The following is a 16,020-nucleotide window of genomic DNA, read 5'->3' as shown; positions in this document are numbered from 1 at the left end:
CCTTTCTTATTATTATCTCTACCTACCTTACACTGTAGTTAACCACCAGACTCACTTTATTGTTGCCTTTTTCATGCTTTTCTTCATACTCTTACATCCATATATACATTCCTATATAATGCAGTTGGATTTTGCCTGCCTTTGGACTTTATATAATTGAGCCACACTTTATATAGTACTCTTTTGTGACTTGTTCTTTTTTCCCAATGTTACATTTTAATAATTCCCCCATGTTGTATCTCTCTGTTTACCTTGCTATAGCATGTTTTATTGTGTTAGGGTTCTCTAGAGAAGCAGAACCAATTTTATTTTATTTTATTTTATTTTATTTTATTTTATGTAATATATGGAATGAGAGATATTACAAAGAATAAGCTCATGTGATTGTGGAGCTTGGCAAGTCTTAAAATGCAGTGTGGGCTCAGGTCTGAGACCCAGGAGAGCTGACGGTGCAAAGTCCAAAGGCAGTGTGCTGGAGGATTCCCTCCTGCTCAAAAAGGTTAGTTCTATCCACAGAACAGAGCTGGATAATAATGCCTCATCATAGTCAGATCTTCAGCAGATTGGATGAGACCCACCCAATTTTGGAGAGCAGTCTGCTTTACTCCAAGTTCACAGATATAAATGTTAATCTCATCTGAAAACACCCTTCCAGCTGACACAGGAAATTAATCACCACAGTATGGGTACCACAGTTTTTAAAATTTCACGGGAAATTTATGTGGTTTCTAGGCTTAGGCATTTTGAACGTTACTCCTGGTGTGTGTGTATGTGTGCGTGTGTGTGTATTTCTATTCTAGTGCACATAATCACTCATAGTGCCGAGAGTATTGCCTAGGATTAGGATTGCTATGTCATAGGTATGCATATATTCAACTTTACTAGATAATTTAAAACCGTCTTGTCAAATAGTATGCCTGGTGTTGATTATATTAGCTACTCTATATATCCTTGCTGGTGCTTGGTATTGACAGACTTATAAAATTTTGCCATCATGAAGATATAACTTTTATTTACTGGACTACTCTCTGAGCACCTTTTCATGTTTACTCTTTTGGTGTGGGCCTATTTTTGGCCGTTGTGTATCCTTGCAATCTTTAATTTCGATAAATTTTCTTGAATTACCTTTCAGATTTCTTCCCATTCTATTTTCTCTATTCTCTCTTTCCAGACCTCCTGTTATCTAGACATTAGACTTCTGGAATGATTTTCTATCTTATTTTTCATCATTTTGCTCTTCTTAAATATTTTCTCAACTTTGTCTTTAATTTCTTCTTCAAAATTTTTATTTATGCTATATTTCCTTTTTCTACTTATTTCTCTGTGTGTTCTATATTTATTCCTTTTCTTATATCATCCTCATGTTTCTTGCTGAATCCTATTCAGTAATAGAGATAGGACATATCCTAATTGTGTTTCTTTGGGCGTATTGATAATTTTAAAAACAGTGTCATCTCTTTGCGTGATTTGTTTTCTTCAGCTTGCTTTGATTCTGTTTATCTGTCTCTGTTCTTCAGATGTCAGGTGGTCCTTGGCTGACTGCTCATATTTAAGTTTATTTGGCCCTAAATGGGTAGAACTAGACAGATCAATAAGAAAAGGGAGGACATGGACATCACTATAGATCAATCGGACCCAACAGACATATACAGAACATTCACCCAGCAGCAGCAGGATATACATTGTGCTCAGGTACACAGGGAATATTCACATATCACACATTGGTCACAAAACAAATCTTCACAAATTTAAGAAGATTGAATTATACCAACTATCTTTTCTGATCACAGTGAAATGAAATTAAAAGTCAAGAGCAGTAGGAAAATTGGAATATTCACAAATATGTGGAAATGAAACAACATACTCTTGAATAACCCAATGGGTCAAAGAAGAAATCACAGGGAACTTAGAAATTCTCTTGAGGCAAGTAAAAACTAAGAAGCTGACTGGGAGTTCTGAGAGCTTGAGAGAAGCCTCCCAATTCTAGGTGATATCACTTCTTAAGTCTCTTCAGTTGGACTGGTAAGAAGATTTCCCGAACGGTGCAAGCCTTCTGAGAACCTGGTGGTGAAGAGAGATGAAGTCTCAATCTTCAGTATTTAAAACTTTCAGTTAGTTTTTAGGCTGTATCTCTCCCTTCAACTCTGACTGGTGTTCCTCAGTTCAAAATCTCCTTGATTTACTATCCGCAGAACAGAGCTAGCATCATCCATCAGAGTGGGGAAGGGGGTGTGTTGGGAATGGGATTGGGGGCATATCTGCTTCCTAAACAGACCTTCTTGTTCTTCCTTTGAGTTGCCTTTGAAGTTTTAGTTAGGTACATTGGTTTGTTTCTTTCCTGAAGATAATTTATTTTGCCAAAGGAATATCGTCATGAGTTCACATATTTTAATATTTTGCCCTGTTTGCCATCCAAAATTATATAGCAAGATAGACAAAAGTAGTACCCTCCCAAAAGTTTTAGATGGAGAAAATATTTTGAAATTGTACATAGTTGTGTTCTCTTTCCCTTAGTCTTTCTTACTTAACCTAAATTCATTTTTTAGTATTTAAGTGAATTGAATAATGCCTCATCATATTCTTGGCTGTTTTAACCCTTCTTCTAAGGATATGTTTATGATGAAGGAATTTTTGAGATATTTGTATTTCACCATTAAATTGCTTCTTTTACTGTGATTAAACAATACACAAATACATTTTTATGATAAATAAAAATCATTTTTGTATATGCGTTTCTGGAACTAGTTCTAACATTTTATTAACTGAGATAAGCGTGTTGTATATGTTTTGTTTTCCGTTTGTTCACAGAAAACATCTGTTAGTTTAGAGCTTTCCTTTGAAGAGATAGTTCCAAGTACTTTGGCCTCAAATCAGAGCTAATTTTTGGTTTTAGAAAAAGTACAGTAAAATCCAAAAGACTATTCTTTGTAATATTTTCATCACTTTGTACTACTAGACTGAATTTTTATGAGTACAGTTTACTTGGTAAAAATTAGAAAGGATGGTATGAAGGGTCTTGTTCACTTTTTAAAAGTTAGATGTTAGAATTATGTATTTTGAAATTCATCTGAATGCAACTGGACACAGTATTAAATAGTTTTTCAAAACATGAAAACCAAAACCTGGAAACATTTGGAAAAAGACACAGTCTTTCTAGAGAGCGGTAATTATGTACCACAGTAGCATTTCAGATTATCCAGTCTTTTCTATTTGTTAACTACACTACCACTTTGGAGAAAATGAATTTTCATCTTGTTGAACTGTATCTGGGTAAGAATTGGACCTATACAGTTTCAAACATGTTCCTTAAAAAAACAAGGGCAGGAGTTCCTGGTGTGGCTCAGTGGTTAACGAATCCAACTGGGAACCATGAGGTTGTTGGTTCAATCCCTGGCCTTGCTCAGCGGGTTAAGGATCCAGAATTGCCGTGAGCTGTGGGTAAGTCACAGAGGCAGCTCGGATCCCGCGTTGCTGTGGCTGTGGTTAGGCTGGCAGCTAAAGCTCTGATTCGACCCCTAGCCTGGGAACCTCTATATGCCATGGGAGTGGCCTTAGAAAAGGCAAAAAGACGAAAAAAGATTAAAAAAAAAAGCAAGGGCAGAAGCAGAGAATAAGTATAAGAAAAGATGAAGATTTTCTTATGAAAATGAAGGGTAAGTGGTTTAGCTTTAACAGTTTTTACAAATCAGTACTCTGCAGTCAAGAGTTCTGTAGTTGTCGCTCGATTCATTTAATAGGTCCTACTTTCAAAACAAATATATTCACTGACCTTCCTCCTTTGAAATCAGAGACCTAACTCCCAAGGACTTGTGGAAGGACGCTCCTCTTCTTTCCTCTCCTCTTTGCACTGTGTTGTAGTTCCACCCAGTTAACCACATGGTTTAAATTTACTCAGTGGCATTTCGAAGAAAAATTAACAGGGAACTCCTTGCCTTTCGTTGACTGTAAAGTTAACCAGTGCAGAGATGTTCCTGTTCAACCAGCATTACCAGTTATTTCTTCAGCTGCCTTCAGTGCATATTTATTGAATATCTTTTCTGTTTTACTTTCTTGTTTGATAATCATTGTGTCATTCTCTGCAGAGGTCTAAGCTGACAGGAAAAAGGAGATTATTATTCATTGACCCTACTTTATACAGTTGCCCCCAAACAGTGTGGTGGTAGGAGTACCTACCCTCTGCACAGTAGAGAAGCCTCATAGCACTTGTAGTTGGCCCCTATATCTGCGGTTCTGGATCCATGAATTCAACCAACTGCAAGTAGTATAGTGCTGTGGGATTTACTATTGTCAAAAACCTGTATCTCTTGGAGTTCCCATCGTGACTCAGTGGTTAACGAATCTGACTAGCTTCCATGAGGTTGCAGGTTCGATCCCTGCCCTTGCTCAGTGGGTTAAGGATCTGGCATTGCCGTGAGCTGTGGTGTAGGTTGCAGACACGGCTCATATCCCACATTGCTGTGGCTGTGGTATAGGCCGGCAGCTACACCTCTGATTCAACCCCTAGCCTGGGAACCTCCTTATGCCGCTGGTAAGGCCTTAAAAAGACAAAAAATAAAAGACAAAAAAACAAAAACAGAAAAAAACCCTTATCTCTAAATGGACCAATACAGTTCAAACCTGTGTTGTTCAAGGGTCAACTATACTTAACTTTGACTTAAATATTCTTATGTAACCCTCACAGCCATGTTAGATTATTACTGTATAGGGTAAAGTTATTGCTGATTCCAAAATGCAGAATCTGAAGAATGAGTTTCCCAAAATCAGCCAGCTAAGAAGTGGCAGCTCCAGGATTTAAACTTAATTTATCTGATGCCAAAACATAAGACTTTCTTTTAAACACATAGGACCCAGGACTTGCCTGCTCTTCGCCAAACTTTGTTTCAAGACTGCAAGGATCTTTTGTATTTGCATATAAGCAGTAGCTCTGAGATGTAGGCTTAAGTGTATATGTTCAGATCTTGTTAAGCAGTGAGACTTGTATGGGTTTTTTTGGTCGGGGTTTTTTTTTTTTTTTTTTTTTTTGGTCTTTCTAGGGCTGCACCCCCGGCATCTGGAAGGTCCCAAGCTAGGGGTCAAATCAGAGCTGCAGCCACTGGCCTACACCAGAGCCACCACAGCCACAGCAACGCAGGATCCGAGCCACATCTGTGACCTACACCACACCTCAGGGCAGTGCCGGATCCTTAACTCACTGAGCGAGGACAGGGATTGAACCTGCTTCCTCATGCGTGCTAGTCAGGTTCGTTAACCACTGAGCCACAATGGGAACTCCAGCCTTGGTTTTTGTAGTGTGAGGGAGATACTGGATTTACTTGTTTTCATGTTATCACTGAACAGAAATGTAACTTTTCTGCATACGAATAAGGTTATACACATCATTATAATCATTTTTTAGAAATCAATCTGAAGATGAACTTTTTAAAATTCAGCATTTCATCTTGTCTTTGTATTGACTTATTTTTACCTTTGTTTCCCGTAGAGGCTATCAAGGAAACGGGAACTTTATTATGCACCACCTAACATTTAAGAGTTCCTGGGTGTTGTGTTAAATGTTTGTTGTATAAATGACAATCTGTGAGTGATAAACTTTTATAAGAAAAGATTCCTTCTTTGTCCTTAGTTTTGGCATCTCCTTCTCCTTTAAATGGTCTTTTTTGTAAAATAGACACACTTCTTCCTTACCTTGCTCAAAGATTTTCCATTACACCTTTCAGATCATGGAAGGGGAGAAGTCTGTCAGTCTGTAAAGTGATGCTATCTTTTTACGTAGCTTCCAAAATAAAATAGAGGGATGTTCGGAGAAGGCAAACAAAGCTTATAGTTCCTTTCATAAAAAGAATGCAGTTTTAAAAAATTCAGTCATAATTCTCATAATTCCAAAATGGAAATTCATTTTCTTTTCCTTAGAGGTTAAGTTTTAATCACCTGTATTATAAGCTAGTTTAGTTATCTGATCAGTTCCCTTAAGGCTGGATGCTTGATTGGTTAGGAGGTCTAGAGCTCAAGTGCAGGCTGAAGGGGAATTGGGAATCATGCATAGCATCTCTTAAACTCACTGAGCTGAGGAAGAGAAACACATAAACCTACTAAGACTTTTTTTGCCCAATAACCCCAGGAAACCCTCTCCTTGGATGACTTAGAAACAGCTCCATTGTAAAGTGCTGAGAAGTCTAGCCTTAGATTTCCACTCTTTCAATTAACCATCCCACCCCACTTGAGGCCATCTTCTCTTCCGCCCTCTGCCCATACCTCTCATATTTCAGAAGACAATTGAGTGACAAATGCCTGTCACCATTGCTTAGAGAGTCTTTAAGGGCCATACCCATTGTGAAAATGCTCATTGCAAAATCTTAACCCAGCAGGAGTGAAATGATCTGATCTCTTACTGAAATGCTTCTGAAACAACTGAAATACAAAGGAATTTAATGTTAAACAATCTAGTATTTATTGCTATATGAACCTTAGAAAAATTATAAAGTAGCTTTCTATGTTTATTAATAATAGATGGTGAATATTAGTGAAAAGGAAATAATAAAAGCAGTATATGAAACTGAAAAGAACTTTTATATTTAACTTTGGTGTAGAAATCTTACCGTCCAACTTTTTATACTTATGATGAAAATGTACTCAGTAGAAATATGTCTTTAACAGTAGAGGAAAATGAGAATGAGAAAGTGGAATTATATGGATCATTCACTTGAGTATAAATCAAAATTTAATTGCTTTTAAAGAACCTAAAGGTATATAAGTTTTATTTTAGAAGAAGGACCAACATGGATAGAATGTTGGGATTAAAAAAATCCCATGGATTAAGTTATTATTGAAGTCTAATTTGAATTAGAGAAACAGAGATATCACAGGGAATTACAAAAAATACTTTGTCCCCCCCCCCCTTTTTTTTTGTCTTTTTGCCTTTTCTAGGGCCGCTTCCCGCGGCATATGGAGGTTCCCAGGCTAGGGGTCGAATCGGAGCTGTAGCCACTGGCCTACGCCAGAGCCAAAGCAACACAGGATCCGGGCCATGTCTGCAACCTACACCACAGCTCACAGCAACGCCGGATCCTTAACCCACTGAGCAAGGGCAGGGATCGAACCCGCAACCTCATGGTTCCTAGTCGGATTCGTTAACCACTGAGCCACGACGGGTACTCACCCCCCCCCCCTTTTTTTTAATGGCCGTGGAATATGGAAGTTCTCAGGCCAGGTATTGAATCTGCGCTGCAGCTGTGACCTACCCTGCAACTGTGGCAATGCCAGAGCCTTTAACCAACTGCACCAGGCCGGCGATTGAACCTGCACCTCTGCAGCAACCTCAGCCACTGTAACCCACTGCACCACGTGGGACTCCTATTTACTTTTTTTAAGGGCACATTTAAAGTGAAATCTTAAGAGGTTTCTAATGTCTCTCCTCTTGGACTATAACTTATATCAGAATAGTATTGTTACATAAGTGTGCAGTTCTATTAAAATACTTAAATAGGTATTAATTAAGTATTCTAACAGAGTATTCATCTCTGTTCTATGTATTTTTAATGGTAAAATTCAATATATCCTTTCTGATTTGCTTAGTTTTAAATTAGCCTCACTCAAGATTACTTCCAAAGACCATGATACTGCCCATTGGTGCCTTTCAGCGTCAGCTTTTATTAAAATCAGTGCGTGTTCTTGCCTTTGTCATCTTGCAAGTACACCTGTGCTAGTTATGCCAACTTGGATCTGTTTCTGAGGTTTGCTACAGGAAGCAAAACACTGAAATTATCATAAAAATAGACCAATCTTCTCCAGTTTTTAAAAAATGCCACTGAAACATGACTCAAAAATGAGAATAGAATTTCTAGAGTCCAGTAGTTTACAACTTATATGCTTTCTATATATTGTAAGCATTTCTTGCCCAGACTCAACAGGCAGACAGAAGAATGACTATGTAAAAGGGCAGAGCAAGTCCTTGACCCATGGCTAGAAATAGCCAAAGTGTTTCTGTGCCATCCTGCATTACTGTATGACTCAGGTTCTGGGATCAGCTCTACTGTAAATGATGGCTAGCATCACACTCAGGTGAGCCCTGAGGAGAGCCTTCCCGTTCAAAGACATGAATGCTGGGGTCTGAAATACAAAGAATACTTTTACTGATCAACTTGAAGAGAATATGCTAATGTAGAGAAAATTCATATAGTGTGTAGTTGACCACTTGATTATAGAATGTGTCCTCATCGATTACAAGGTTTATTTTCCCCTGTTTTTCCTGCAGGCATAATGCTAAGAAGAGAAATAAGAACAAATTTGTCCTTCTAGGGTAGACATGCTTTTGGCTAGTTATCCCTCATTGTTGAAAATTCATTCTTTGTGTTCAGAAGTTTAATTTTCCATATTCCAGACGATTCCTAGCGATTAGCCACAGTTTATTTAAACAAAGACACACACAAAGCAAAAGTTTAAAAAAAATTTTTTTCAGAAAGAATTCACTTGCTTATTTTTCTTAAAAACATCTTTCCCATTTCATTGAGGCAGATTTGGAAGTCAGACCAGAAACTTCAGGCTCTACTACGATGGAAAGCACTTTGTTGGGGAGAAGCGCTTTGAGTCCATCCACGATCTGGTGACTGATGGATTGATTACTCTCTATATTGAAACCAAGGCAGCAGAATACATTGCCAAGATGACGATAAACCCAATTTATGAGCACATAGGATACACAACCTTAAACAGAGAGCCAGCATACCAAAAACATATGCCAGTCCTGAAAGAGACACATGATGAGAGAGATTCTACAGGCCAGGATGGGGTATCAGAGAAAAGGGTAAGCTACCATAAAACCACACTTTATCTTCTTCTGTTTGGGATCCTTATAAGAAAACCATTATTGCCAGAAGAGATTGACTTCTCCTCAGTGCTCTGGAAAGGAAAAGCATTGTCCTTGTTGTCTAGTATCTGTGATGCTGAGCTTTTTGCATATGTCTAATTCTCGTTCAGGTAAAATACGTCAGGTATGTTTTTGTACTCCTGATTTCAGCAGTTTCACTGTTTAAAAAATTTGTGGGGAAAATGCCCCCTAGTAAAAATTTTCACGGGCTTTGGTCCGAAGCATAACGTATACTAGCTGTATTTCATAAAAATTGAGAGAGTCACATTATCTATCAAAACTACTTTCTTTCCCTTGAAGATAATTTACTATATAAATAATTCTGTTCTTGAGCCAATTGGCATGATAGCTGTATTTTTAAATACACATGATTAAATTTAGTCCGTCAGTAACAGTGGTACTATTTTGAGAATCAGTCAGGCTTGAGTAAAAGGAGGATTTGTCTCTTTATGGACTTAGGTAATTGAATCAGAAAGATTTGACTTTAATTACAAAAGACAGTTTAAGTTTTGCATTTGTTTTATTTTAATTGTAACATATTTACAGTTAACATCAGAAGTTTTAATTCCTTGGCCTTAAAGATAATTTTATTTTGAAAATTGTCCCTAGCCTCCCCTTCATCCCCCAAGAAAAAGAGTAAGAATTTCCTCATGTTTTATACTCTGTGGGATTTAGGTGGGAGAATTTTTATGAATTCTAATTGTAATTGTGTTAATTCTTACATTTTCTAGTATCTTCTGTTGAAATATTAAAGTAATGTAGTATTGTATAGTAGCTTGAGCTTGATTCTGTCACCGAGCAGATTTGTGCACAAATCCTGTCATTTTACCAGTTGAGTGAACTTTGGCAAGTTTAATCTTCTTATTTATTTTCTGTGCTTTCATCTACTTATTTGAAAAATTGTAATAATAATCAACTTGTGAGGATTGATGAATAAGATAGTATGTGTAGAATAATCAAATGGGGCTTGGCACATAGTAAGCACTCAGGATGAATCCGGTGATAATGTTACAGTCATATTACCTCAAGGCAGCATTGTAAAATACTTACACTTACCTTGGACTATTTAGGCACAGAATGGAAATTTCAAATGTTCATAATCCAGCCCAAATTTTAGTTTCTGACGTATCTTACTTAGAGTGGCATTTTGTGGCTACAGAGAAACCGTTTTAAATTGTAGACTGTAGCAAATGGTTTTTCGTATACTCATATTTGTTAGGAACTACAAATCTTTTTTTTGGAAGTAACCAGAATTTAGCATCCTAAATGCATCCTGTATTTGATATTGTTCTCTTCACTCTAGTTCCTATTTTCTCACTTTTGGTTATTTTTTATTCATAGCGTTTTTCAGTAATACTTGTATTTAAATATCTAATACTGATATTACAGCTTATGAAGATGTGCTAGAATACTAAGTTAACATTTTTGAAATTAAAAAAAAAAAACCTGTAGCTGCGAGTCTTGCAAACTTGATCAGCCTAATGATAACCTTTTGTAAAGTTATGTACTTTTCTAAATTAAGGGACTTGAGCTGAAGATACTTAGCTATTTAACATTGAGTTAGTCTAATTTAACTTCCCAGAGAGCCTTAGCTGTCCCTCCAACAAAGTGAAAATAATCTTCACAGAGGCAAGAGACTAAGGTAGAGGGTGCCTAGAGGATGCTTTTAGCTCTAGGATCCATGATTGCCCATGTATTCTGGCCATGTTACCAGTTATGTTACCTGGGTTTTTTGTGCTGAAGGCCAATGACAAGAAGAAGAATGAAATTGCTGGCCCTGGCCCTGGAAAGTGTCTCTTTTCTTACTTGATTAAGAATCACCTCTTAAAAACTATTCTTTGGAGTTCCGAATGTAGCGCAACAGAAATGTATCTGACTAATATCCATGAGGATGCGGGTTCGATCCCCGGGCCTTGCTCAGTGGGTCGGAGATTCAGCATTGCCGTGAGCTGCAGTATGGGTCACAGACGTGGCTTGGATCCCCCATTGCTGTGGCAGTGCTGTAGGCCAGCAGCTGCAGCTCTGATACGACCCCTAGCCTGGGAACTTCCATATGCCACAGGTACAGCTCTAAAAAGCAAACGAACACAAAACCAAAAAACTTTGCTTTAAACTGCATGCATCTTAAATCCAGCTGGCTTAAAATCTACTCACTCAAAACTAGATTTATTTTATTTACAGGTGTCATCCAACAGGACAGGGATGATGGCCTGTTCAACAGCTTGAAACATTGATTCCCTGTCACAGTGGATGACATTTGTAAGTAAAGACAATCATGTTTAACTGATTTAAAATACCTATTGACACAAGTGTGGTTTAATAAATATCTTACTGGGTCCTGAATAGCTAAATCATTCTTATCCATGACTCCTTTTTCTCAGAGCAAAAAGTGTTAGTTTTACAGGAGCTAGCATGCTGTTGTGAAAAGAATGTTAGCATTGGACTGAAAAGCTAGGTTCTACTGCAGGCGTTGACTTCAGGTGTCACTTTGGGCACGCTTTTTCACTTCTCTGAGGCTGTGTTCCCCACCTTTAATGGGAGGGCTTTGGACCAGATGATATCCAAGGTCTGGTGTGTAGAGTCTTCAGGGAGTGCTGGTTTTGTAGGAGGAAGAATAGCACAAGAAAGAGCACAGAAGTGGGATCTAGAAAGGGGAGATCTGTTTTTAGCTTATCCACTAACTCACGTATGACCTCGGGCAATCCCCCAGCCTGTGCGGACTTCACTTTCTTCATATATAAGACAAGGAGTTTTCTACAAAACATTAACTTTCAGAATTTTAATAAATACGTACTGCAAAAAGAGTTCTGTGCTCAAATAGATTTGATGATTTTTAAACTTGACCGTTACTTTTCTGTAGGCTTCTCAGCTTTGCTAATACCTAAGGTGCACTTTGACTCTCTCAGGAATGCTCCCAAACTTATTGGAATCACCCTGCCACCATTTAGAATGGGAATGTTTCATGAAACCCACTTTGGGAAATTCTGAGCCAGATCATCTCTTAAGATCTTCCCTTGTTCTAAAACTGAAGGATGAGAATTCTGCACATGTATTTCTTCCGTCTTTAAAGTGTAAGTTGAGCATCTGATCTTTTGTGGACAATTGGCAGAATGGTTTTATGGCCATAAAATTTTTTGCCACAGTAAGTGAATCCTGAAAATTCTTTGTTGTTCCTAGGAAATCTGGTGTCCTATTGTGAAGGGGAAATTTTCAAGTGACATTTATGTCATTTTTCTCCTTGACCAAGTTGCTTCCGCAGCTTAACTATCAATTAGAAACTAAAAAATATTTTCAAAAATGGTGAGAGACATTTAATCATGAAGCTGTAGCATGTTAAAAAGCCAGACTTTCTTCTCTTCTAAAACAACTTAACTTTAGCTGTCTAGATTGTCTAAGAGCCTGACTTTTGTTCCTTACTTTTTAAACATCTGTCTTGGAACTGTATTTGAATAGTTTCTTCTTCTGAGTAGTGAATATAGTACATTTGCTTCAGCAGATACTGGACCTGTGGCAGAATATAGTGGTTATTACTTCTTAGTAATTTAACTTTAAATCTTCCAAAACCATGCTTTTGAAAATGTCTCCTGTGACTATTAATAGTAATAAACTGTCAAGTAAGATATATAATTTGCATTTCAGAAACTATACTGTGAGTCAGAACTCTGACTCTAGCCTGAACCTCTTTACGTTCAGATTTAGTCCTCCAAGCTCCACACCTGTCTCACCTGGAAGGATGACTTGTGATGGTAAAGGTGGGCAAAATCACCTTGGTGGTTTTGTGGCACTTCACCAAGCTAAAGAATTTGTGTGTGTCTATGTATGTATATGTTTTTTCTTTCCCTGGAGGTTTGGAATGAATGCAATTCTTGGCATATTTTCATATTACTTTATCCTTAAGGAATTTCCTTCACAATTAAATTTCATTTTTCAGAGACTTTTTTGGGGATCACCAAACAGCCTACCTGTTGAAAAGCCTTGTGAAACTTGAAGTTGAAATGTGAGCCCTGCCGGAGTTCCTCTTGTGGCTCGGCAGTAATGAATCTGACTAGTGTCCATTGAGGATGTGGGTTCGATCCCTGGCCTCGCTTAGTAGGTTAAGGATCCGGCACTGCTATGAGCTGTGGTGTCGGTCACAGATGCATTGCTGTGGCTCTGATTCGATCCCTAGGCTGGGAACTTCCATGTGCCGCAGGTGTGGCCCTAAAAAGCAAAAACAAACAAAAAGAAATGTGAGCCCTGCCAAAAACTGCCATAAGTCCTGAATTATTTGGGTCCCTCCATAAAATGGCAGGAGTCTTTGTCCCTGGGAAAGCAGAAGCACAGGCTGCCTGGTCTTCTGTTGCCTTGGTCTCCCCTAAAGCACCGCTTCTAAACGTTTGTGCTTTGCTTAAATATACATATAGCACATTTTCTGTATCCGTGTAATCTCAATGAAGAAATCAGCAAGAAGACCATACTTAATCATTATTCAAGTAAGAATACCAGAAGAGTGGGTAGCATGAAGCAGTCTGCATGTTTGATTCCTGGATTTTGTGTTTTCCCAGTCTTTTGGGGCCTGTTTTTTTCTCCTGCCTTGTTCCTCCCCAAGCTGTGTTCCTCTTGTTCTCCTCATCTCTGCCTTTATCCACATCTGTCCTTCTTGCCCCTCAAATTTACATGCTCACATCTCCTCTGGGGCTTGTTCAAAGTTAGGATCAGCTGTCCAGGGATCAGCTGTGAACAGGTCCTTAGATAACTGCCAGCTGTGTCTGGATTCACTTATTTGTATTAAAAAAAACAATTTAGTAATTTATGAGGAAGTCTACAACTTCTATATAGTGGGTGTGTCTCCTCTATACTTATGCTTAAGAAATCAAGAACAACAACAAAAAAAAGAAATCAAGTAGGTTTTTTTGTTTGTTTAAAGCCTACATGGTCAGTATATAAGTATGTATTAGTCTCTGTGGGTTTAGCAAGCCCTTCACCTCCCTGGGTCTCAGTTTGTCTCAATCTCTGAAATAAGGTCTGTGAATTCCATAGCACTGAGATTTTGTAAAGTGCCTCCTTGTTCCTGATGCGTTATTGTGCCCTAGGCTCAGAGCGATCACCAACCAAGTGCCCATTCATCAGTCTCGGTACTGTTCCCCTCCACCTTTGCCAGAAACCGCATGTTCAAGTTTCTCTTCAAGATCCGTCTTTTCGCTGCTTCAGCTGCCAGGTTCATCAGATAATATCAAAAAGCTCCTCCTTGCTCCATCAGAATATAGTCTTTCTTCATAATACTGTGATACCTTTAATTGTGTCTCATCAAGAAGCATGTGTCTTTGCCCAGTAATGTGCTGTTGACTTTTAAGGTGAAGTGTGTCATTTTCCTGTACTATTTACATTTTAGGATTGACCAGTATATTAACTCCATTTTTCCTGCATGTAAGACAAGGGAAGCCTCCTGCATCGATGCCTTGTTAGTGAACTTTTATTGAACCCTGAGCTCCATGTTGAACCTGTTAGGGCCTTTTGAATTTCCCCTTATTCTCTTAACTCCATCTGGGTAAACCCTCTCCTTCCTTTGCCTGAATGTCTTCACACTTTGTTTTCTAAATAGTCTTTCATGAGCTGTTAAGTTAAAAGCACAGCAGAATATCATCCCCATTTCTTCTTTGGTTTCCATGAAGTAACTCATCTCCTGTCGGAATTATTTGCATTTAATTCAGCCTCCCATTTGTAAGGAATCAGGCTAGGCTCTGGAAGTAATAAAAGATGGACAAGATTTGAGCCCTGCCCTAAAGAACTTACATTGTAATGTTCTCATTGTTTCTACCCTGTTTAATTAACACTTAGATATCTTGATAGCAAAAGGTGAGCTGCCTGTATAACGTCTAGAATTACAGGTGTTCAGCACATATTATGTTGGACTTACTCTGAATTTGAGTTTGCTGCCATAATAGCCCATCAGATCACAGGAAACACTTTTGTACACATGAACATTAATTTTTTTCAGACTCATGAATCTGAAATTAATACAGCATTCTGGCATCTATCTCAGTTTCAAGGCTTTAATTCCTCAATATTGTTTTACTTCTGATTCAGCCCCTTGAGTTTTATATAAACAGTTGTTGACTAACAAAATAAACAAATAAGTTTCTATATTTTATAAATTCAGCCAAAATCAAGGCCCTAATGTAATTGAGCCCTAAGACTGAGGAGGAAAATATACTACTTCAACTTGATTTGATACTGTCTAATTTTCCCTTTAGGAACTCAGAATCTTTAGAATGTCCTGTGATGCAGGGAGGGCCATTCCTCATTCCACAGGTATAGCATCTGAGTTACAGACATGAAATAGTTTGGGGAGGCTGGTGGATAGATGCCCTTCTTTAGGGATATGCTCAAGGAAGCCCCCATGGCAGAGGACGAATTCCTGAACTCACGTTGTCAGTCGCGTGTTAGGACCACCTAGACCCCATCAGAGAATCTCATGCTTGAAATGATTAATGAAAACTCAAAAGGGGCCCAGGGAATTGTTTGCATGAATCTCATCTGCCCTTCCATCTTATCACCCACAGAAGAGATTAGTAATAGAAAGCCATTAGGGAAAACCAGATGGAAAGAGGAAGATGGAAGATAAACATCAGTCTCTGCTCCAAAGAACCAGGCCAACGGAAGACCAAATTGTAATTTTCCAAGCCAGCTGCAGTTTTGGAAGATTTCTGTGTATTGGCCAATTACATAAATAAAATAACTCTTAAATTACTGGTTTGAGGGTTGGAAAAGGAAGCTATTAGAAATTCTGTGACAATTGCTATTTCAGAGCCTTTAGCATTGTGGCCAGGAAACAATCCTTGGAGGAAGATCCCTATCCATTAACGTGATGAAACAGAAATCAACTCCAGTGGCTTTAGGAAGGTCATAGCATTTTGCAGTCCCAAGCAAGTCAAGACTATCAAGCAATAAACTGGCCTTCCCAGGTGCTCACAAACTCACTTTTGGGCAATTCTAAAAGAATCAGCTCTCCGGTTTTAGGAAGTCCTTATATTGGCTCTTATGCTCAATGATTTGGGTCTGTAATTTTCATCTGCTTTTTGATCCATATTTCCTCCTGATATTTGGAGTCATTTCTCTCTCCTCCTCATATTTAGACCTCTCAGATACTGGTGAGTCATAGCCATGCCCTGAGCCTCTTT

General features: G+C 38.3%; 1 protein-coding gene across 2 annotated transcripts in view; it reads left to right on the top strand.

Moving 5' to 3' along the window:
• The window catches only part of CHN1 (chimerin 1), a 197,261-nt gene that overhangs the window by 106,963 nt on the left and 74,278 nt on the right, over nucleotides 1-16,020 (top strand). Inside the window, exon 7 of one of the 2 annotated variants that reach the window (XM_047772923.1) lies at nucleotides 8,509-8,797. In XM_047772923.1, the coding sequence (XP_047628879.1) occupies nucleotides 8,509-8,797 (289 nt within the window). Of the gene's footprint in view, nucleotides 1-8,508; nucleotides 8,798-11,095; nucleotides 11,120-16,020 lie in introns of those variants that run through there. The other variant, XM_047772924.1, reaches the window with a different exon arrangement.

The sequence above is a fragment of the Phacochoerus africanus genome, chromosome 3 (assembly GCF_016906955.1).
Source record: "Phacochoerus africanus isolate WHEZ1 chromosome 3, ROS_Pafr_v1, whole genome shotgun sequence".
In the NCBI taxonomy this organism is placed as follows: Eukaryota; Metazoa; Chordata; class Mammalia; order Artiodactyla; family Suidae; genus Phacochoerus; species Phacochoerus africanus.
Note: the sequence above shows the minus strand (reverse complement) of the source record. Positions and strands in the feature narration are given on the sequence as shown.